At 44.6% G+C, this 24,611-nt stretch overlaps 1 protein-coding gene across 3 annotated transcripts in view; it reads right to left on the bottom strand.

Moving 5' to 3' along the window:
• The window catches only part of SAMD4A (sterile alpha motif domain containing 4A), a 202,126-nt gene that overhangs the window by 48,844 nt on the left and 128,671 nt on the right, over positions 1–24,611 (bottom strand). For 2 of the 3 annotated variants that reach the window (XM_054970334.1, XM_054970333.1), the window contains exon 4: positions 2,837–3,100. The exons of the other annotated variant lie outside the window; for it this stretch is intronic. In XM_054970334.1, the coding sequence (XP_054826309.1) occupies positions 2,837–3,100 (264 nt within the window). The remainder of the gene's footprint in view (positions 1–2,836; positions 3,101–24,611) is intronic. 3 annotated transcript variants of the gene reach the window in all.

Below are 24,611 nucleotides of genomic sequence, written 5' to 3' on the forward strand. Positions count from 1 at the left end.
ATTTGTAGCCTAAGCTTTCGAGAACCACAGCTCTCTTCGTCAGATGCATCGTCAACTTTCAAGAACCACAGCTCTCTTCATCAGATGCATCTGACGAAAAGAGCTGTGGTTCTCGAAAGCTGACGATCCATCTGACGAAGAGAGCTGTGGTTCTCGAAAGCTGAAGATGCATCGGACGAAGAGAGTTGTGGTTCTCGAAAGCTGATGATGCATCTGATGAAGAGAGCTGTGGTTCTCGAAAGCTGATGATGCATCTGACGAAGAGAGCTGTGGTTCTCGAAAGCTGATGATGCATCTGACGGAGAGAGCTGTGGTTCTCGAAAGCTGACGATGCATCTGACGAAGAGAGCTGTGGTTCTCGAAAGCTGATGATGCATCTAATGAAGAGAGCTGTGGTTCTCGAAAGCTTAGGCTACAAATAAGTTGGTTAGTCTTAAAGGTGCTACTGGACTCTACTATTTTGCAACATATAAATCGGCAGCTGTCCGTGGATGCATGTGACATGGAGTCCCGCAAGCTGAACGGTTTCTTTCTTACTTCTTCTCCCAAATAATTTTGAAATGAGTTCACATTTTTGAACTTATCAAAAACATTAAAAAAAAAATATACCCACCTGCAATTTCCTAAATGTTACCCGAAGCCATTTTAAATGGCAACACACCCCAAAGTACCAACTGAAATGCTCAATCTCCACAGCAGAACAAAAGAAGGCACGGAGACAAGTACAACCATTCATGTTTCTGGCAGGTGGGAGCTCACAGATCTCTTCCTGTTGCGGCTACTGGAGCAGCACAGACTGAAGAATGCAGGGATGGTAACAGGGAAACTTGCTTGCTGCTCTAAATTGGGGCTGTGTGCATCTACTTGGCCCAAAGACAGGACAAAAGTACAACAGCAAACTGACAGTAACTGAAACTTAGCAGAAGGAAAGCTAATCTCTGTCACCCAGCCAATCTCATTTGCTTCGTCGGGTCAGAACAAAGGACCCTCTGGCCCGAGTTCTGAATGTGAGAAGCGGCTTGATATGGAACAAGACCAGTGGCAGGGCGTCTCCAGGCTCTGGGGCAGAAAAAGCTCCTTTTCAACCCCTCCTACCTGAGATCCTCGTGGCTGGAGATGGCAAGGACAGAGGCTGGGTGAGGCCTACCACATACAAAGCAGGCCCTCGACTAGGGTTACCAGTTCCCTGCTGGGGGCCGAGGATCCCCTGCTCCCACTCGCCACCCCCTGCCCCTGCTCACCTGGATGGCAGGAGACACATAGGCCTCCCGGGTTGTGCAGAGCGCTCCCGTGTGCCCGAAACATCCCAGATTGAGCCACTGCCAAGCAGGGGAGTACTCTCCCGCCTGGCAGCAGCCCATTCCAGGCTGATTTGGGCCCGATCCGGGCCCAGGGGCGCACACGTGCAAAGAAGACATCAAGAAGGTAGGTGCCAGTCCCCCACGCCCCGTTGGGTGGGGGACCTGGCAATCCTACCCTCAACCCATGAGCTATAAGCTCTCTCCAACAACCGGTGATGCTGACCTATTGGTTCATCTATCTGACCATTGGTTCATCTATCACAAAACTGTCTAGTCTGACGGAGTTTGGGACACAAAGGCCTTTCTCCGCAACCTGCTCTTTGAGACAACAAGGGGATGAAGTGCTCTTCCAATGAACCCACAGACCTCTATCCAGCACCCTGTTTTCCATAATGACCAAAAGAATGACTGGATGGACATGAAGGCAACTTCTGATGTCCCCTACCTCAACATCTTGTATTCTGAGGTATACTGCCTTAAAACACGGAGGTTCCTTTAGCTCTTGTGGCAAATAGCCATTGATGGATCTCTGCTCTATGGATTTGTATTTTTCACAGAAGGGATTATGTTTCCGGGGTTGTACCTACTGCTCTGCTCAGCGAATGGCCTCACTTTCCTTGGGTGTGAGCCCTTGATCTGGAGGAGGGTGCCGCTGTAGATGAGTAGAATGGCAGGGTGTAACCTAGTTTATTTAGAATATCAAGAGTCAAGTCTGGTGATACCTTAAAGCCCAACAACATATTCCGGGTATGAGCTTTCGAAAGCCAGAGCTTTCTTCATCAGATTCCGTGAAAAGTCCAGCCAAGGGGAGCTTTGACTCTCGAAATCTTATACCCTGAAAATTTGTTTAGATTTGGAATGAATGTACTTGTTATATATTACTGTATATGCCGATCTAAATTTTTGATCTTGGCTCGTAATAATAAAACTATACTCTGGAAATCTTGTAGGTATTTAAGGTGCTACTGTACTCGAATCTTGCTCTTCTACTGCAGACCAACACGGCTACCCAACTGATCTGCTACCATGAGCTGAGCAGAGAGGTAGGATACAACTTAGTTTATTTAGAATATCAAAATTCGAGTCCAGTGGCACCTTGAAGCCCAACAACATTTCCAGGGTATGAGCTGTTGAAAGCCAAAGCTCCCGTCATAAGATACCGTGAAAAGTTTTGCCAAAGGGAGCTTTAAATCTCAAAATCTTATATCCTGGAAATTTGTTAAGATTTGGAGTTAATGTATTTGTTATATATTACTGTATATGCCGATCTAAATTTTTGATCTTGGCTCGTAATAATAAAACTATACTCTGGAAATCTCGTAGGTCTTTAAGGTGCTACCGTACTCGAATCTTGCTTTTCTACTGCAGACCAACATGGCTACCCAACTGGAACTATTCAGAATATATAACTGTGCTTTCCTGGTTTGAACTGTGTCCCGTTCAGTGATTTCGGGGTGCCTGTGCGTGAGCATGCGCAGTTAAAGAAGCAGGATTGGGAAGGGAAATCTCGATTCAGGATGGGGGATTCCACTCACCTTTCATACCACTCCCTTCTTCCTGGAATGTGTTACGAACAGAATTCGGATCTTCTAAATGTTCACTCCCACCACTTCCCGAAGAGGCTACACTGCTTTGAGGAGACAAGGGGGCGTGATCCGAAGGGATGCCCTGGGGTCCTCTAGCACGCAAGTCCTCATGAGACATCCATCCGTGTCCTAGAGGCTGACTGGGTACGGTCATGGGCGGGGTAAGGGACACAGACCGTTTCAAAGGACTGTGGTGGGTCTGGCTCGAGAGAACTGAAACAAAAAAAGTTAAAAAAAATTAAAACAAGGTATTTTTTGTCCCCCCTCGTTTCTTAGCACATCAAAGCTTCAGTGGTTGTCTTAACCCCATGGAAACCTAGCGATCTTTTCACCAGCCAAAGGTTTCTGTGAAGCTCCAACGCTTGCTAGGTTGTAGTTTTATGATTACATAATAGTACTGGCCTGCCAGATGGAATCATGTTCAAAAAGACTAGGCCCCTGAACTCCTTCCTCCTCCTTAATAACGTTATAACAACCTTCGATTTCTATCTGCCCTTCAGGACAACTTAATGCCACACTCAGAGCGGTTTACAAAGTGTGTTATTATTATCCTCACGACAATCATCCTGTGAAGTGGGTGGGGCTGAGAGAGCTCTGAAAGAGCTGTGACTGACCCAAGGTCACCCAGCTGGCTTCAAACGGAGGAGTGGGGAATCAAACCCGGCTCTCCAGATTAGAGTCCTGCCATTCTTAACCACTACACCAAACTGGCTCTCTGGGTCCCTTGGACCTCTCTGTCTGCTGTATCCTCTGCAACCTTGCCTAGGCCATAGAGGATATGCTAAAAAGATGGCCGACGATTTGTCTGTATAGTCGAAGGCTTTCACGGCCGGAGAACGATGGTTGTTGTGGGTTTTCCGGGCTGTATTGCCGTGGTCTTGGCATTGTAGTTCCTGACGTTTCGCCAGCAGCTGTGGCTGGCATCTTCAGAGGTGTAGCACCAAAAGACAGAGATCTCTCAGTGACACTGAGAGATCTCTGTCTTTTGGTGCTACACCTCTGAAGATGCCAGCCACAGCTGCTGGCGAAACATCAGGAACTATAATGCCAAGACCACGGCAACCATCGATTTGTCTGTACTTCGGAAAATGTCTCTCGGCTTCCCCAAACCTTTCAGGGTCATTTGACTACATTTCCAGACAGGAGTTGTGTTTGTAGTCAGCTAGTGTATGCCCATGTTAACTCCTGACCCATCTTCTCCAGCCTAGTTAACAGCCTGTTTTATGACTGCTGCTGTCTCAAAGACACGGTTATCTCCCTTTAGTAGCAAAAAGCAGTGCTAGATGAAATTCCTTAGTAGAAGTACTTTTCAAGGAGGGGGGGGGATGAGTTTTTTCTCCAAATAAAAACACTGCAAGCATCTCTAAGCACAGTTCCACACCTCTCAACTTTCCAAGGTAGATCATGCACGTGCTGGCAAATTAGTTCAAGAGACGGCCAGACAGAGACAGGCGTTCGCAGAAGGGTGGTACATAATTGCACAAGTTGTTCTACTGATGGTTTATGGATATTTGATGATACAAATGGCCTTGAGCAATCTAGAACAACTGTCAGTGATGCACTCTGGGGAACTTAACTTCCGGTTGCTCCAGTAAAAAATGGTATTTCTTTGCCTCCACTGTAATATTATTGTTGCAGAAACTCCAGTTAAACTCCAGTTATGTCAAGCACTTAAGAAGCATTCTCAGCACTCTTCCCGCCTAACCTAATCTAAACCGGAACTATAGAAAAGAACAAGAGTCCAGTAGCACCTATAAGACTAAAAAAAATTGTGGCAGGGTATGAGCTTTCGTGAGCCACAGCTCACTTCTTCAGATGTCTGAAGCGAGCTGTGGCTCATGAAAACTCATACCCTACCATAAATTTTGGTAGTCTTACAGGTGCTACTAGACTCTTGAGCTAAATCTGGACTGTTAGGATAAACAGAAGCAGAGATCAAATGCTTGACCAAGATATTCCATCGAAGGACAGCAAGATTTGAGTCCAGTGGCACCTTAGAAACCAACAAGATTTTCAGTGAATAAGCTTTCAAGAGTCAAAACTCCCCTTTTCAGAAACGCTGAAAGACAGAGACCCAAAGAATTTCAAGGACACACTGGTACATTCAGTACCTACAGGTACATCCTCCTCCAAGCATTCATTTAATTTTTTATTTAAATCAAGGCATATATTCCAAAGACTGTTGCCTCTATGGTTACCAATCCCCCCCCCAAACCTTGGCAAGGGTCCTGTATCTTTAAAAGCTGCATGAGAAAATCAACAAGAAAAGCTTTTTCTCCATGCCAGAAACAGAAAAGCTCCAGTTGCTGAATTTCTGCTTCTCATAGAACTATTGCAAAGGCAGTGAGTTTGGCTTTTTTTTTTGCAAATAATACGTATCACAGAGATGCACTCATGGATTTAGAACAAAGGATGGCTCCCTGCACTGACTGGGCTGATTTTATGTATGTATGTATGTATGTATGTATGTATGTATGTATGTATGTATGTATGTATGTATGTATGTATGTATGTATGTATGTATGTATGTATTTATTTATTTATTTATATTTAATTTATATTCCGCCCTCCCCACATCAGCAGGTTCAGGGCGGATCACCACCAAGTTTAAAAACGTATTTCATCATATACACAATTTAAAATCATAAAACATCCTAATCCATAGATTAAAATACATGTAAACGTATTCACACACATACACACACACATATGTATGTATGTAAACACAGCGGCACATAATCCAGACGACCCCCTATTTAGCCATCGCCAGAGTATTTTGCCAGGGACATGCGAGGGATGGAAGGTGTCACTAGAAGGGAGGGCATATACTGTGCTCCCCCGGCTAGGGGGCACCGCCCGGCATCAACCATATGCCTGGTGGAACAGCTCCGTCTTACAGGCCCGGCGAAATGCTAATAAATCTCGCCGGGCCCTGGTCTCATTGGACAGAGCGTTCCACCAGGCTGGGGCCAGGACTGAAAAAGCCCTGGCCCTGGTCGATGCCAGGCGGGCCCCCCCAGGGCCAGGAATCTTTAATAGATGCTTATCGCTAGAGCGAAGAGTCCTCTGGGGTTCATATGGGGAGAGGAGGTCCTGCAGATACGCCGGTCCCAGTCTGGCCACATGGATCCATGCCATGGGAACATCGAGGCTAGATGACTGTAAGACACTCTTCATGGGCCTACCCTTGGAGATAACCCAAGAATCTCTTGCAGGACAGCACAGCTTGGCTGCTGTCTGGAGCTGGGCAGAGTGTCCATATTAGACTTTCTCTGTAGTAACTCCATTGGTTACTGATTAGTTTCCAGGTACAATTCAAAGTACTAGTCATCAACTACAAGGCCATGCAGACTCCCATATCGGCAGGACTGTCTCCTCCTATGCTCGGCTACAGCAGCTCCACTCAGCTCAGCAAAACTCTCCAAAAGGCCACCCTGAAGACCAATCAGAACAACAGGTCCCGGTATGTTTGCCTTCTCTGTTGCGATCCCCTCCTTTTGGAACGGCCTGCTGGAGGTCAGGAAGAGCTAAGCTACAAGAGACAAATTACACACGGACGTGCATGTGGAGGGAGTCGTAATGTTAGCCGGCAAGCTGAGTTTTAAAAGACGGTAAAATCAAAAAGAGTCCAGTAGCACCTTTAAGACTAACCAATTTTATTGTAGCATAAGCTTTCGAGAATCAAGTTCTCTTCGTCAGACGCATGATACAAACTGGGCAAATACAGAAGAGGAGGAGGGAGAGGGGAGAGAAGAGGACATATATCAGAAGGGGACAAGATGCAATTAGCGGGGAGGCAACCAAAACATTCCTTTGCTAGTAAATGTAAACATCTCCTTTTGGTGTGGAGTCAGTTTGCCGTGTTATAGATCCAGAGGAGTTAGCCGTGTTAGTCTGTAGTAGCAAAATCAAAAAGAGTCCAGTAGCACCTTTAAGACTAACCAATTTTATTATAGCATAAGCTTTCGAGAATCAAGTTCTCTTCATCAGATGCCTGATCAAAACATCTGATCAGGCATCTGATGAAGAGAACTTGATTCTCGAAAGCTTATGCTATAATAAAATTGGTTAGTCTTAAAGGTGCTACTGGACTCTTTTTGATTTTGCTGTGTTAGTTTGTAGCAGTATAAGCATCCAATTCCTATGTAGTATAAGCCTTCGATAACCACAGCTCTCCCTGCCAGATGCATCTGACAAAGAGAGCTGTGATCCCCAAAAGCCCATACCAGGCGCCACTGGGCTCCCCCAGACCACGCCGTGGATGCTTATACTGCTACAAACTAACACGGCAAATTGACTCCACACCAAAAGGAGATGTTTACATTTACTAGCAAAGGAATGTTTTGGTTGCCTCCCCGCTAATTGCATCTTTTCCCCTTCTGATATATGTCCTCTTCTCTCCCCTCTCCCTCCTCCTCTTCTGTATTTGGCCAGTTTGTATCATGCATCTGACGAAGAGAACTTGATTCTCGAAAGCTTATGCTACAATAAAATTGGTTAGTCTTAAAGGGTGCTACTGGACTCTTTTTGATTTTGCTACTACAGACTAACACGGCTAACTCCTCTGGATCTTTAAAAGATGGTGTGGTCAATTTCCCCTCTCTACAGAGGCAGCAAAGATCTCTCCTCAGAGGGTTTGTTAATTTCCTCTTTGCCTCCTAGAAGGGGAAGTGAAACTGACAGTCTTCCTGAGAGGAAGAGGAAATTAACAACCCCTCCCAGGAAGGCTAAACAATTCTGATCTAAGATATATGCGGAAATGTTGATAATTATAAAAGGTAATTTGCCGAAAAATTGTGAGCTGTTTTTGTTACGACTTAGTATGGAAAAAATTAATGTAATGGACAGGACATTATTATATTATATGATGGTGGCAGCAAGACTATTATATGCGCAGTATTGGAAGCAAGTGGAGACTCCAGAGATTGAAGATTGGATACAAAAACTGTTGTACATGGTGAAGATGGACAAGTTGACTAGAAAATTGAGACCAAAATTCAAATGAATTTTTAAAAGACTGGGAGAAATTTAAAGAATATCTGGAAAATAAGTGGGATGTGAAGGGACAGTTATGGTCTATGGATAATTACTGATGTCTATATGATACTGGGATTAAAGTTTAAGTAGGAGCTTTACCTTTAAGAAACGGGAATATTAGAAATATTACAATAGATAAAATACGAGGAGAATTAAAAAGGTTTCAGTGCTGTTGGGGGTCAAGAGAGAAAGGGGGAGGGAGGGTGGGGAATATATGTTTTAATTAATTAATATACGGTATAAAAGTTGTAGAGTGTTATAGGGAATTGATGTATGTATTAGATATATGTGTGTATTAACCTACCCAATAAAATTCTTTAAAAAAAAAACCCTCCCAGGAGATTTCCCCTGGCACTGTAGAGAGGGGAAATTGAGAAAGCCTTCCGATCTCTTTTAAAACTCAGCTTCCCGGCTAACATTGCGACTCCCTTCCCGTGCTCCTCCTCGAATAATTCGTCTCTTGTAGCTTGGCTCGAAGACACCCACAGTTCTGTCATTCTGCATACTGTATAAAACGGTATTTTTACATCGGGAATACAGGAGTAGTTTTAGTGTCTGTGAAAAAAATTATGACAAAACGGGAGCAACACGAGGTGCAAAACAAAACACCCAACCACCAATGTTGCCAAAAATAGAAAATCCATTCGAAAATATCAAGCAGTGTAATTATACAAAAATGATAAACCAGAAATATAAATATACAAGATTATACCGCAACGTATCCTTGTGAATTCAGGTTTGCCACATGAAATAGGAAGAACAACTGAAATGTATTCCACCTGTCTGAGGACGAGCAAATTGTTGTATTTCAGGAAGAAGTAATCGATACATTATGCTAGTGTTCATCATATCTCTTTCCAGCCTTGCGGCTGCAGACTATTAATTTGTAACCTGACCGTTTGATCCTCTTTTCAAGGTCATACATCGTTTCACGCTTTCTCACGAGGATGCACTGCAGTGTAATCGTGTGTCTTTGTATTTCTGGTTTATCATTTGTGTATAATTACATGGCTTAATATTTTCTAATAGATTTTCTAGTTTTGGCATATTGGTGGTTGGGTGTTTTTCCCCCGGGTGTTGATCACTTTTTGTGGTTCTTTGGAGGGGTTCTCTTTGCTTTTAGTTGTGAAAAAAATCAGGCAGTTTTTTAAAAAAAATATTACATGGTTTATTGCACATATTATGCTGTTTCTATCGCATCGTTTCTAGTTTTGAAATCTAGGTTTATTACATTACTTGTTGTATATATTTATACTTGACCTTTTAACATTGTCTTCTAAGTATGTAACCACCCCTTGAGTCTCAGTGGGAAAAGCAGACTATAAAGAAAGTCAGTCAGTCAGTCAATCAATCAACCAATCAATCAATGAGTCAGGACTGGTTGCCACTCCCCATTGCTCACCCCAGCCCCATTTTTTCCCAGGCCTTCACACCTCTGCATAGAGATACACGTTCTATATTGCATGTCTAGCACAGACATGTCAAGATGGGCAGCCGTGTTTGTCTGTAGCAAGAATCTTTTCTGGAGAATGCTGGAGAAATCAGCATTGGTAATGAGACAGGAAGCCTAGGTCTCGATTCAGGCCAGGTTGTTACATTGCCTTGAGCTTCGTTATCAGTTGCAATTCAGCCGTCTCTCTTCCCAATCTCCCTTTGAAATTACAATGCAGGGTAACTGGTACTTTTAGGTCAGAAACTGACTGTCCTGGAATGTTGAAATGTCCACCCACTGGGTTTTGAATTTTGATGCCAAACTTATTTTTTATTTTATTTTTATTTATGTTATTTATATTCTGCCTTTCTCACTGAGACTCAAGGCAGATTGCATAGTGTGAGATTAGTACAATTAGTGTCAAGGACAAGGGCAGGCATTTCCATACAGTGTCAAGGACATTTCCATAAACAATGTCATGGGGTAAAAGAATATAAGTTTACAAAGATATAGTATTAGCAAGGATCCAGTATGGGGTTAAGGAATTGCTGAAAAAAGAACAATCCGTTCTAGGACTGACACTGAACAACAACATAAAGCATAGGTAGGATATAGGAGTACATATTTAAAGCAACAGATAATATGTAAGGCAACATAATGGTGAAATCTATGGTTTATTCTAACTCATTTGCGAAACATCTGGGATCCCTTTCCTACAACACCATCCTCTTAGCTGAGAAAAAAGGCCTTTTTGAATAATTCAGTTTTGCATTGTTTGTGAAAAGCCAGGAGGGTGGGGGCTCTCCTGACCTCCTCAGGCAGGCCTTTCTACTGGGTAGGGGCCACCACAGAGAAAGCCCATGTACGGGCTGCTGTTGATTTCACTCATGTACAGGCTGGCACCTGCAATGGACTTATGTCCATTCATTCTTTGTCAAAGGGACTGGCTAGCTTGTCCAATGTAGAGAGTGGAAAGGCATTGCTGACAGATGATGGCATAAAACATATTAGGGGATAAGCAGGAGTATGAACCTGAGAAGGTATGGCTGACACCAGGCTGACACCAGGCATGCCATCTCCACACCCACTACCCCTCTGCATACCCCACCCTCGACAATCATGCCTGCTATTGTCATTTGGCATCTGAAATCACTCCACTCTCCAAGATATAAGGACAGATGGACTCACATTCTAGCTGCATCTGAAGAAGTGAGCTGTGGCTCACAAAAGCTCCTACCCTACCACACATTTTGTTAGTCTTATAGGTGTTACTGGTAAAGGTAAAGGTAGTCCCCTATGCAAGCACTGAGCCATTATTGACCCATGGGGGGGATGTCGCATCACGTTTTCTTGGCAGATTTTTTGTTACGGGGTGATTTGCCATTGCCTTCCCCAGTCATCTACACTTTACCTCCAGGAAACTGGGTACTCATTTTACCAACCTCGGAAGGATGGAAGGCTGAGTCAACCTTGAGCCGGCTATCTGAACCCAGCTTCCGCCAGGATCGAACTCAGGTCGTGAGCACAGCTTGGGCTGCAGGACTGCAGCTTACCACTCTGCGCCACGGGGTTCTTCAAAACGTTGAGTATAAAATATGAAAGAGATGACTGATTAAAAACTATTGATATTAGATTAGATAGACAGCTGCCCTGACCCAGCAGGGCTCTTGTTATGTTCAGAGCTTAACAACAGCATAAAGCATACATTGGACTGCCTACAATGATGCAGATAAAACGAACTTTGGGCAAGAAGCAGATAAAGCTCAAGTTATAAGCCAGGGTAAAAGAAATATTTTAGCATGGCACCTAAAAGAAAGTAAGGTTGGCATCAGGCAAGCCTCACAGGAGGTAACGTAAAGGTGTGCAAGCACCGAGTCATTACTGACCCATGGGGAGACGTCACATCATGACGTTTTCTTGGAAGACTTTTTGCTACGGGGCGGTTTGCCATTGCCTTCCCCAGTCATCTACATTTTACCCCCAGGAAACTGGGTACTCATTTTACCGACCTTGGAAGGATGGCTGAGTCAACCTTGAGCCAGCTACCTGAATCCGGCTTCTACTGGGATCGAACTCAGGTGAGCTTGGGCTGCAGTACTGCAGCTTACCATTCTGTGCCACGGGGCTCTTTAGGTGCTACTGGACTCTTGCTCTTTTCTACTAGCATAGACAGGACAGTGAGAAATCAACCCGAGGAAAGAAAGAAACCTAGCTAACTCATTGCACTGCAGCAGATATAAAACAAGCAGGTTTCAGTCTAAACAGTTACAACAGCTGCCATTTCTTCCAGGGAAAAAGATCTCTTATAGCCAGGACATCAGTTGTAATTTCTGGGAGGTCTCCAGGCTTCATCTGGAACTTGGCAACCCTTCTTCTGAACCCGCAACCTCTGCACAATAGGTTTGATTATACTTCCTGGTCCACTGCCCTGAAACCAAGTTGACAAATGTCCTCCTACACCTTTTCCCCCGTCCCTTGTTTTGGCTGCTGGATTATTCATGCGGGGTGAAATAAACAGAGAATCCGTGCCTCTTCAAATTGCACAGGCCAAAACTAGGAAGTGGAGGGATGAAAAGAAAGAATTACTCAGCTGAAATTATCGTTCCGTAGCAAAGGACTCTAAAAAGGGAAAGCAAATAATTCTGAAGGACAACATTGCTTTTCAAGTAAATAATCAGGGAGGAAATGCTGATTGCTATTTTAAAATTGGTATTTTTAAAACCGCAGAGCTCAAGCAGAGAAGATGAACACAATTGGAATTTTTTTTCGAGGTTACGGTGGAGATATAACAGTAATTTATGGATGCTTCATTCAGACAAAGCTCTTTTATATGCTTCAAGGGTTTGCAATTGCCTTCCTCTTCAGCTAACTGCAAGGACCATAGAATCATAGGGTTGGAAAGGACCTCTAGGGTCATCTAGTCCGACCCCCTGCACAGTGCAGGAAATTCACAACTCCCCCCCCCCGTGACCCCTGCTCCATGCCCAGAAGAAAGCGAAACACCGTCAGGATCCCTAACCAAACTGGCCTGGGAAAAATTGCTTCCTGACCCCAAGGTGGTGATCGGCATTACCCTGGGCATGTAAGAAGGGGCCATGAGAACTAAGCACTGCTAACCCTTCCTGCCCTCCCTCTCATGATCTGCCCAGGTTCACAGAATCAGCATTGCTGTCAGATGGCCACCTAGCCTCTGCTAAAAAACCTCCAAAGGAGAGCCCACCACCTCCCGAGGAGGGCTGTTCTACTGAGGGACCGCTCTAACTGTCAGGAAATTCTTCCTAAAGTTTAGCTGAAAACTCTTTTGATTTAATTTCAAGCCGTTGGTTCTGGTCCAATCTTCTGAGGCAGTGAAAAACAACTCCGTGTCACCCTCTGTATGACAGCCCTTCAAGTACTTGAAGATGGTTATCATATCACCTCTCAGTTGTCTCCTCTCCAGGCTAAACATAACCAGCTTCTCCAACCTTTCCTCATAGGACTTGGTCTCCAGACCCCTCACCATCTTCGTTGCCCTCCTCTGGACACGTTCCAGCTTGTCTATATCCTTCTCAAATTGTGGTGCCCCAAACGGAACACAATACTCTAGGTGAGGTCTAACCAGAGCAGAGTAGAGTGATACCATCACTTCTCATGATCTGGACACTATGCTTCTATTGATCATTCTGTAAGTTGGATCCTGAGTATCTTTGGCCAGAACAAGTTCCTAGTCCTCAGCGCCATGATGGTAAAAGATATACATGCCAGTGTTTGTACAAGGCCTTCACGTTCTGAGGTGGAGTCGCCCCTCAAAGCCTACATATTTATAGCGGACAATAATAACCTCAAATCTACCAATGGAATGACATTTCTCAGAGTTTCTTCGCTGACAGATGTAATGCTTTAACAGATACCTCTAGATCCCCAAACGAAGACCCTCCAATGTCAAAAGAGGGCAGGTTTTGCTCTCTCCTCATCTGACTGCAACGCCCTAGACATCTCCCCAAAGAGTAAAAAGAAGAATGAGAGCCACAGGCAATCCTCGCCCTAAAAAATTCAAAAGAAGCACGCCCAACAAGAGGCTAGGAGATCCACAAATGGATCTCTTGAGAGGGTTTTTAAATTGATAAATAGGACAGGGATTTTAATCATTTCTCCCTGCTCCATTTGCTAGACTTCAGTCAGCGTTCCAGAGCTGCCACTATACCTCTTTGGAAGAAATATAGAAGGTGCAGGTATTTTGTCTATTTTGTCCAACAATTCTGGCAGGTCCAGGCGAGGGTAGGAAAATGGTGCCGGAGGAGGAGATGGCGACTAAACCTCCCTACCAATTCAGCTGGGGAGCCTGTAACTACTAGTTATTACCACCACCATTAAAAAAACCCCACAGACCAGTCCCACCACACTCATTAGAGATTCACCCACAGATCTTCTAGCAGCCCATCAAATCTGACCTAGGGCAAGTCGCAGGCTTGCTACCCCCAACAAGATGAAATAATAACGTTGTGCCTTATTTTCTAAAATTGAAGTGAAGAATCAGAATAACATAACAGGAAATTTATCCCTTAAACACACACCCAAAAAATTATGTTGAATTTTTTGAGGGCACATCTTCCACTACAGCACCAGGGGATGTACACAAGAGCCAGTTATAAGCATTTATAAGCATTTTATAAGCATCTGGGAAGCCAGAGATCTTGAAGGACATTGTACTCCCTACTTTTGATGTAGTTCATCTGACCCTTGCAGACTTGGTTAAGAGCCTAGGGGTTATACTGGATCCAGCGTTATTACTAGAAAAACAAATTAAGACAGTGGCAAAAAATGCTTTCTGGCCTGGAAGATGGCTTCTTACTAGGGATGTACAGCCTGAAAAGATTCGGGATTCGGGAGGTGGAAAAAATTTGGAAACACCATAATTCGGAAGTGGCAAGCTGCTTCAGAATTATGGTATTTTACTCGCTTCGGTATGCTCCGTAAATATTCGGAGAATACTGAAGTGAGGGGGGGCAACCCCTCCACCCCCACCCCCAGGACAACCCCCCCATGCCCCACCCACTTACCTGGCCAGAGGGAGAGCGGGAGGGTCATCAGCTGGGTGGTGGCGGCAGCAGCAGCAGAAGGCTGCAACGGCCTGTACTCAGCTGGCTCCTCTGCCGCCGCACAGCCTCCTGAGCCTGCAGGGTGGTGGGAAAGGTTGGAGCTGCCGCCTCTGGCCCTTCCTGCCCCTCAAATGGCTGCAGTGGCCATTTGAGGGGCAGGAAGGGCTGGAGGAGGTGGAGAAATTTAAGGGGCAGGAAGGGATCTCTCCGGCTCCGCCGCCTCTCTGCAGCACTGCAGGGCGATGGGGAGGGCCAGAGCCACCGCTGCCACCGACTGCAAGGTAAGTGGGGGTGGGGGTGGGGCCCCCGGGCTGGGTTGATGTTAAAAGGGCCATACCACTGCTTGCAAGCAGTGGCAGGGCCCTTTAAACTCAGCCCCGAAGCTTTCCGAAGCATTACGAATGCTTTGATTCGGGTATCCCGAATCTTTACGGATCGGGTCCAATTCAGGTATTTTACCTGAATTGGAAACCCGAAGTGCACAGCCCTACTTCTTACCTCGACCTGGCCAACCTGGCTACCTGGATCCATGCTATGGTAAAATCAAGGCTAATGTAATGCTCTATACATAGGCCTCCAATCTAAGTTAACTAGGAGGCTCCAATTGGTGCAAAATGCTGTGGTGCGGCTGCTATCAGGAGTGAGCAGGAGCATGAACCTCACCCCCATCCTACAGTCACTTCACTGGCTACCCATCAGTTACCATGTTCAGTTCAAGGTATTAGTTATTACATACAAAGTTCTTCACAGCTTTGGTCCGACATACATAAAGGACCGCCTTCCTCCCTATGTTCCTCCACGGCAGCTTCGCTCATCTGAACAGGGTCTCCTGCAGGTGCCAGGCTGCACATGGTGAAATCAACAGCAGCCCGTACACGTTCATTCTCTGTGGTGGCCCCTACCCTGTGGAATGGCCTCTCTGAGGTTAGAAGAGCCCCCACTCTTCTGGCTTTCCACAAATGATGCAAAACCGAACTATTCAAAAAGGCTTTTTACTCAAATGGGAGGGCTGTATTGTAGGGATGGGGTCTCTGATGTTTGGCTACTGAGTTAGGGACCATAGACTTCACCACTACGTTGCCTTACATATTAACTGTTGCTTTAAATATGTACTCCTACATACCACCTGTGCTCCATGTTGTCTAATGTCAGTCCTAGAATTGATTATGTTCTGTTTCAGTAGTTTTTCTACTCTGTACTGGATTCTTGCTAATACTATGTCTTTTAAACTTGTATTTATTTACCCTATGGCATTGTTTATGGAAATGTCCTTGATACTGTATGGAAATGTCCTTGATACAGATTGTACTAATCTCGTACTGTGTAATCTGTCTTGAGCCTCAGTGAGAAAGGCGGACTATAAATGACATAGATAAATAAATAAAATAAATAAATTAAGGGGTCAGCCCGGGCTCTAAAAAAATGGATTGTGTTAGGGTACTCACAGCCTGTGCAAGGTGGCTCAAACCTCTGTGCGAAACTTGCCTCCGTGACACGCACACCCTGGGTGCTAACAGCAAAACAATGACTCCCACTTATCCCGTTCCAAATGCTGGCAAATGGCAAGCTGTTTATGAACAAGGAACAGGGCAAGCAAAAAGTGCCTGACAGAATTAGGCAAAAAAAAAAGAGGAAGAAAAGAAAGAAAGAAAGAAAGAAAGAAAGAAAGAAAGAAAGAAAGAAAGAAAGAAAGAAAGAAAGAAAGAAAAAGAAAGAAAGAAAGAAAGAAAGAAAGAAAGAAAGAAAGAAAGAAAGAAAGAAAGAAAGACATTAAAAAAATTCCTGCTAACAGTCCGATGTCTTGGCTGCCAGTTTGTTAAATGCTCAGTTACTGCTTAGCGATTTGCAACTGCTCTTCTGCAAAACCGGCAGCTACATGTGCAAGGAAAGACTGTTTTCAACACAATATGCCTTCTGCTCTCTGCGCAAGCTAGGTGGGCTGGAATTGAGATTGCCTAAGCTTCAATTAGGGTTGCCAGTCTCCCGGTGGTGGCTGGAGACCTCCGGGAATTACAACTGACCACCAGCCGACAGAGATCAGTTCCTGTGGAGAAAATGACTACTTTGGAGGATGGACTCCATGGGATTATACACATCTGAGGTCCCTCCCCTCCCCTCCCCAAACCCCACCCTTTCCATGCTCCTCCCCCCAAATCTCCAGGAATTTCTCAACTCAGAGATGGCAACCCTGTCTTCCAGAGAGAAAGAAAATACCAAGGGGGCAGTCTCCTGCACCACAGAGAGATTGCCTTTATTATGTACAACTGATGTAGCATACTGGTTAAGAGTGACCTGTAATCTTCAAGGTCCCTGGTTCGAATTCCGCCTCTGCCACATATTTCCTCTCTCTAACCCGAAAGCTGGGTATTTGGCTTCCTGTTGACTCTTTAGCTGGAGAATTATCTAAAATAAATCTCTGACTTGAACAAGGAGACCCAGGTCTGAGCGTCACTTGGTCACGGAAGCATGGTGGGTGACTCTAGGCCAGTCACTTTCTTTCAGCCTCACCTATCTTGCAGGGTTGTTGTAGGGATAAAATGGAGGAAGGGAGAACGATAGCGTAAGCCTTTTTGGGTCTGCACTGGGAAGAAAAACAGAATGTGTATGTGTGTCTAATAGGAGGACTACCATGTTTCCCCTCTTTTTTTCAACCTTTTGAGGGACTAGAGATGTATTGTATCAACTGCTTCTTTTCCTGTTTGTAACTGGTAGCTGCTGTAGCCACACCTCACCCCGAGTGGACTGTAAACTAAATATGAGCAGTAAGTGTGATGCGGTGGCAAAAAAGGCTAATTCAATCCTGGGTTGTATCAAAGGGGCTATAGCGTCGAAATCGCAGGAGGTCATAGCTCCTCTCTATACTGCCTTGGTCAGGCCACACCTGGAGTATTGTGTGCAGTTCTGGAGGCCTCACTTGAAAAAGGATGTGGCCAAAATCGAGAGGGTGCAGAGGAGAGCGACGAGGATGATCAGGGGTCTGGAGACTGAGCCCTACGAGGAAAGGCTGAGGGCCTTGGGAATGTTTAGTTTGGAGAAGATGAGACTGAGGGGGGACAGGATCGCTCTCTTTAAATATTTGAAAGGCTGTCATTTGGAGGAGGGCAAGGAGCTGTTCCAGTTGGCAGCAGAGGGTAGGACCCGAAACAATGGGCTTAAATTACATGCACAAAGGTACCGGCTAGACATTAGGAAGAACTTTTTCACAGTCAGAGTAGTTCAGAAGTGGAATCAGCTGCCTAGGGAGGTGGTGAGCTCCCCCTCACTGGCAGTTTTCAAGAAGAGGCTGGATGAATACTTGTAAGAGATGCTTTAGGCTGATCCTGCACTGGGCAGGGGGTTGGACTAGATGGTCTGTATGGCCCCTTCCAACTCTATGATTCTATGATTCTAAGGCCAAAGGAGAAACCTGATACCATTTCGACCTGGCAATCATTCACACTGGCATAGCATTCTGGATGCAGACAAGGGGCTTTAAAATTGTGGCTCAAAAATATCTTTTTTCTTCCTTCCCTCCTGGAATGAGTCCTGGAAACCTTGGCCGTTTTCACACTGCTTCCCGGCCACAGAACATCGCGCCAAGCTCCCGGAACGACGGCGTCTTCCTAGCAAGATTTCGCACGAGAACTACAGTTCTCGTGCGAAATCGCACCAGGAAGATGCTGTTGTTCTGGGAGTTCGGCGCGATGTTCCATGGCCGGGAAGCAGTGTGAAAACGGCCTATGAAAGCTTGCATACAGTTTCATTTCATTTCAGTTGGTCTTAATGAAAGCTATCGCAAGGCTTCTGTTTTCTGGAATTGTCTTTGGACCAACATGTATTTATTTAGTTTCTTCAATTATACCCAATTTATACCCCACTATGTTATCCTCATGACAATCTTGTGAGGTTGGTTCAGCTGAGTATGCATGACTGGCCCAAGGTCACCCAGCAAGCTTTCAAGGTGGAGTGGGGATTCAAACCTGGAAATTCTCAGATCCTAGTTCAATGCTCTTAAATACTACAACATGCCTGGAACATCCATAGATTTCCTAAACAGCTTAAGGCAAGTCGTTCTCAATCTCAGATCCTCAACTGTAACACAGGGAAAATATTACTGGCTTCACACACTGACAGCTCTATAGAAATGCTAAGTGATCTTATTCAAACAATGTCAACAATCAACACAAAATTTCTGACTTGCAACTGAAAGCAAGCGAGGGCAACTGTAGATTTAGTTGTTGCGGCACCCTGGACATCGACTAGAAAGACCCGAGTTCGAATTCCCACTTGGTTACGAAGTTTACTGGTCGAGCCTCTTAGAGCCTCTCACCATATGTCTCCGGAAGGTACTCAGATCAAGTGATAAACAGCTGTTGGTGGTCCCCGGGCCCACGGATGCCTGCCTGGCCTCAACCTGAGCCAGGGCCTTTTCGGTCCTGGCACCCACCTGTCGGTGGAAACCAGAGCCTGGCAGGATTTGCTATGTTTCCGCCAGGCCTGAAAGACAGAGATGTCCCACAGAGCATATGGTTGAGGCCGGGGTTGAGTGGGGGGGCTCCTTGTTTAGCTGTTTTTAGCCAGTCTCTTGTTGAGGGAAGAATCCAGCCCCACTCCTCTGGACTCTCTGCCAACCTTCCTAACAGATATACCATCACCCATCCCATGGGATTTATGGGATTTATCTGATTGGGCTTCAGCATATGGGCTGCAGGAAAAGTGGTTGCCTCTTGCTTTTGATTTGCATGATTATGATTTTATATAATAATATAATGAATTTTTTAATGTAATTTATATATAATGGATTTTAATGTGTCTTGTGGTTTGCCGCTCTGAGCCTGCATGCGGGGAGAGCGGGGTACAAATGCAAAATAAAATAAAATAAAGAGTAGGTACAGAACAGGATAGAAATGGCTAGCTAGAACAGTAGTAAATAAGGTGATAAAACAAACATGCTAGTGAGAATAATGGTTGGACTGGCCACACAGGTGATGCCTGTTTATTAGGAAGCAGCTAGCAAACAAGATGGTTTCATAACGCTTCACAGCTAATCGGATTTGGCTATGTGATAACATGGCGGAGGGAAAACAAAATCAATCAAAATCAAAAAGCAGCACAGAGAAATATAAACAGGACGAAACCCGGAAGGGAGAACTGCTTTCACTGGCCTGCTCTGGTTTTCAGCCAGACAAGCATTGCAAACTGACAACTAAACTATTATGGCGACGGATTAAAAGAGTCCTGGACTTCTTGGGGAAAAGGAAGAGTAATTATTTGCTAGCATCTGGGGGCGAATTCCACCTTCCCCATGACCACTTTTCAAGACTAGTTAAAGTCTGCCCGAATCCACCCTTTACTGTGTCATTTTAACACCATACATATGAAACTTTGTTCATGTTCCAACTCCACCCCCTTTCCAAATAACATGATCTTTCTAAAACACTGGAGGGGGAGTTATAATTCCACCTGAAAAGCATTCAGCTGCCTGAATTGTGCCAGAATCTGAAGTCTAGGATTTCAAAACAATATGCAGAAAATCGTGTTTGCCAACCTGCCCCCCCCCCGTCTCTGCCGAAAGGAAACCACGCTATAAATAACCCTGTGACGACAGCTGTCAAAAGCGCCTTTCAAGTGAATGAAATGAGGCCACCGCTTCCAAGAGCTGTTCCCGCAAATCCATAAGCCGAGGTTTAATTCAATACTGCTGTGCTCCTGTTTGCACATACTTGGATAGGCGCTGCTCCTCTGCACCCCATACTTCATGAGATGAGTGCATGCATGTGCGTGTGAATGAATGAAGGAATGTCCTAGGGAGAGCCAAACATTCCTACGTTCCCTGCATCCTCCCCGACAAGAAGGTCCATCTACACTCACACATTAACCCAGTGCAAGCTGCTCCCATTTGACTGTGGGCACACATGAAGGCGCCCTGACCTGGATGGCCCAGGTGAGCCTGATTTCATCAGATCTCAGAAGCTAAGCAGGGTTGGCCTTGGTTAGTAATTGGATGGGAGACCTCCAGTGAAGACCAGGGTTGTGGAGGCAGCCAATGGCAAAACACCTCTGCTAGTCTCTTGCCATGAAGACCCCCACGCCAGGGGTCGCCATACATCAGCTATGACTTGAGGGCACTCTCCACCACCACACACAGGAAAGCAAGCTGTGTGGTCCAGAGGTAACACCTCCACTGTAAACGTTTGTCACGATTCACTTTTCAGATCTCTCAGGACACCCGGGCCCGCCAAGATCTTGTCTCCTCCAGGCGAGCCTGTAAGACGGAGATGTTCCACCAGGCGTATGGTTGAGACCATCAGGGTTTCCACCAAATGAGCCTCTCTTCTGGTCTCCACTCTCTAGGGGGTATTGACCATCTACACTCCATATATGAGCACCACACAGGGTTAAGCCGCACCTCCGCCTCTGTTATATGCTTTTTATACAGTATTTTATTAGAAAGCTGTGTTAATTTATTGTGATTTTATCTTGTATATTTTATCTTCTGTTGTAACCTGCCCTGAGCCCGCTTGCAGGGAGGGCGGGATATTAATATAATAAATAATAATAATAATATAAAGGGGATGACTGGTCCATGCATGTGACATCGCTCACCACAACTGGCTGGAGAAATAAGCAACTGTAGCAAGAAGGGCACATTGCTGTATTGTAAAGGAATGGGGTCATATGTAGCTAGGGGAAGAACAGAGAAAATGTCAGCTGGTAGGAAGAAGAAAATGTAGAGGCTCTATTAGTGGAAGTAGACTGGAGACTGAAAAACAAGGGGTTTTAAGAAAAGGTATAGCACAGTTGCTATGAATGTGAGCTTGGATGTCCATGGATCAATGCTCACCACATTTGTCACTAAATGAGTTTTAGTCACATCACTCTTCTCTGAGTCTCAGCAACGCCCCTCCCTCTGCAATCATTCTACTGGCCTACCTGTCAAGTTTGATGTACGTAAAGGGATCCGAACACTTGAAATGCATTATAACGGTACGCACAAATCTTCCATATGGATCCCCTACTAGGATCCCCTGCTTGTGGGGACAGCAGACTATACATTTTAATAATAACAATAACAACAGTAACGATAACAACAACAATAACAACAGTTGTAGAAAATCGAAAAGTGTGGATAATAGACATTGCAATTCCTGGGGATGCCAGAGTTGAAGAAAAAGAACAAGAAAAAATGAATAAGTATAGAGATCTGGCAACAGAAACCACCCGGCTATGGATGAAGAATACAACAGTAGTTCCTGTTGTCATCGGGGCACTGGGGACAATTTCGAAAATCAGTGAAAATCCAAAATGTCGACTTTGCCAGGACAAAGATGAAACCGTGTCCCACCTTATCTCTGAATGCAGCAAAATTGCACAGACGGACTACAAAGCCAGACATGACAGGGTCGCAAAGCTGATTCATTGGTCATTGTGTAAAAAGTATAACTTGCCAGTATCAAAGAATTCATGGGAATATCAGGTGGAAAAGGTGCTCGAAAATGAACAATTCAAGGTCTTGTGGGATTTCAGAATTCAAACTGATCGGCACCTTGAACATAATACACCAGACGTAACAGTCGTGGAAAATCGAAAAGTCTGGATAATCGACATTGCAATTCCTGGGAATGCCAGAGTCGAAGAAAAAGAACAAGAAAAAACGATTAAATATAGAGATCTGGCAACAAAAATCACCTGACTACGGATGAAGAATGCAACAGTAGTCCCCATTGTCACTGGGGCCCTGGGAACCATTTTGAAAATTTTTGCAACTTATATGGAAAAACTGCAGCTTTCTGACATAACACCTACAGAACTGCAAAAGATGGAGTTACTTGGAACCGATATCTGGTTGATAGCTAGGTCTCTGGTGGAATCTTGTATCAGCTCAGCAAGGCCAATCAATGATAACATGTGATCTTTATTTATTATTGATTGTGTTGTCTGAAATTTTAATAATAATAATAATAATAATAATAATAGTAGTAGTAGTAGTAGTAGTAGTAGCAGCAGCAGCAGCTATACTGACAGTAGAGTCTCACTCCTGCTCCACGGCTAGCAAACAACTTCAGATTAGAAGAGGTATCTAGCAAACCGAAAGAAACCCACAAGTTATATATAATGTTTGCTCTTTAGTGCCACGGAAACATTAGGTTGCGGTTGGATTTTTTTTTTTAAAGATGCGTCTTTCATAATCAAATCCGTCTTTCAGACCAAAGCTCAATTGAATCTGATTTGATGCACTGTCATGGAGGAAACAAAATCCTCCCCTTCCTTAATTTATTTTTACCAAAGCTAATGAATACATTTTCAGAGCAGGAGAAAAGGGGCAGGGACAGGGTTGAAGGGACGCATTGATGAGAAGAGGAAAAGAGAGGCTTCAGGAACCCAGCATTTGAGAGGGAGTCTGGGGAACACCCCTAGAACCGCCCCACACATTCTACTGGGTACACAGAAGAAAAACACGTTACCAAACATGCTGTCCAAGCCATGCAAGTGATTTCCATCACATTTTTTCTATCCTGTCTAGAGGTGGGCACAAAGTGAAATACAAACCAAACTTTGTCACGAACTGAGCCGTTTTCTGGTTCGCGAACCGGTGGTTCGTCAGAGGGCATTTCTGATGAACCGCGATGATTTTTAGGCTGGTTTGTTTTTTGGTTCATCGCTGCAGACAGCCTGGTGCCGATCAATCCATTTCCTAGGCAATGGGGGGAGGGGAAATGGGCTTTCTGCAGACTTTCTGCTGCCCTGGAAGTGACGTATTCATGAACCAAACAAACTGGTTTGTAAACCGGGCAATTTCATGCTGGTTCATGGTTTGTGAAACGAGACGAACCACGAACCCCAACGAACTGCCATTTTTCTAGTTCATCCCCCAAGGCATTCTCAAAGTAGAATGAATGACACCCCCCATTTTGTTTTCTTCTCACAACAATGCTGTGTAGTAGGTTAGGCTGAGAGTGAATGACTAGACCAAGTTTACCCAGCGAACATGATGCCTGAGTCGAGATTTGAATCTGGGACCCCCAAGTCTAACACTGTAGCCAGTACACCTCGTTAACATAACTTTAAATTATTTAAAGAATCCAGCTATCACCAAGCAGACAATTACCGAACGCATCCTAGTAGCTGGTAAAATTAGAAATTGCTAAACACTAGAAATCTAAAGGAGCCCTCCTCGTATCTCATTGGTTAAAGAGGGCTTTGAAGGCAATTGAAATGAACAAAAACCGTCTGCTTTAATAGAAAGGGACGGGAAGCTGTGAAGAATTATAGACTGAGTGGGGTCCCTTTAATCTTGCTGTGGAACAATCGTTGGCAATCATTGTGATTATTCCCTCTTCAAAGGCATACTTTCCCTCTCTCTCTTTGGTAATTTGTTTAATGAAATAATTGCCTGCTGACATAGGCTTGTCTGTTATGTTAATTTCATATTAATATCATTTTAAATGAATCAGTTTGTATTTCTAAGAATGAAGGATGATTTAAAGAAAGCTAGGAATGTGTTCGATGACATTAATAGTGTTATGAAATGCAGAATATGTAAGCAGTGTTCTAACCACACAGGCAGGGGAAATAGATTCTTCGTTCCTCCCGCAGTATGCATATCACTTCTTTGGATTTTGTCCACCAGTTCTGCACCCAATGAGCATTTTCTGGCTGCTTATGGGGTACTGGATCAAATCAAGCCTGAATTCTCCCTAGAAGCTAAAATATCAAAACTGAGGCTATCGTACTTTGGTCACATCATGAGAAGACAAGACGCTCTGGAAAAGTCAGTAATGCTGGGGAAAGTAGAAGGCAGTAGGAAAAGAGGAAGACCCAAAATGAGATGGCTTGACTCGATAAAAGAAGCCACACCCTCCAGTTTGCAGGATCTGAGCAAGTCTGTTAATGATAGGACTTGATTTTGGAGGTCTTTCATTCCTAGAGTTGCCATAGGTCAGAGACGACCTAACGGCACATAACACGCACGGGAGGGGGGGAATGGTCAGAGAGGTAGAGAGATGGCCAAAGATAAGGGTTAAAATTTGATGAGGGTTTAAAAAAAAAACTCTACACCATCAGAATCACAGTAGAGCAAACATTAAAGACCCAAGAGATTTGCTTTGGGAAGGAAGATTAACAGACATATTGATCGGACCCAGAGGCCAGGACAAGAGCTGAGTGCTGGTGTTTGCTTTGTAACATCTGAGTCTGG

This window comes from Eublepharis macularius, chromosome 2 (genome assembly GCF_028583425.1).
Source record: "Eublepharis macularius isolate TG4126 chromosome 2, MPM_Emac_v1.0, whole genome shotgun sequence".
Taxonomy (NCBI): domain Eukaryota; kingdom Metazoa; phylum Chordata; class Lepidosauria; order Squamata; family Eublepharidae; genus Eublepharis; species Eublepharis macularius.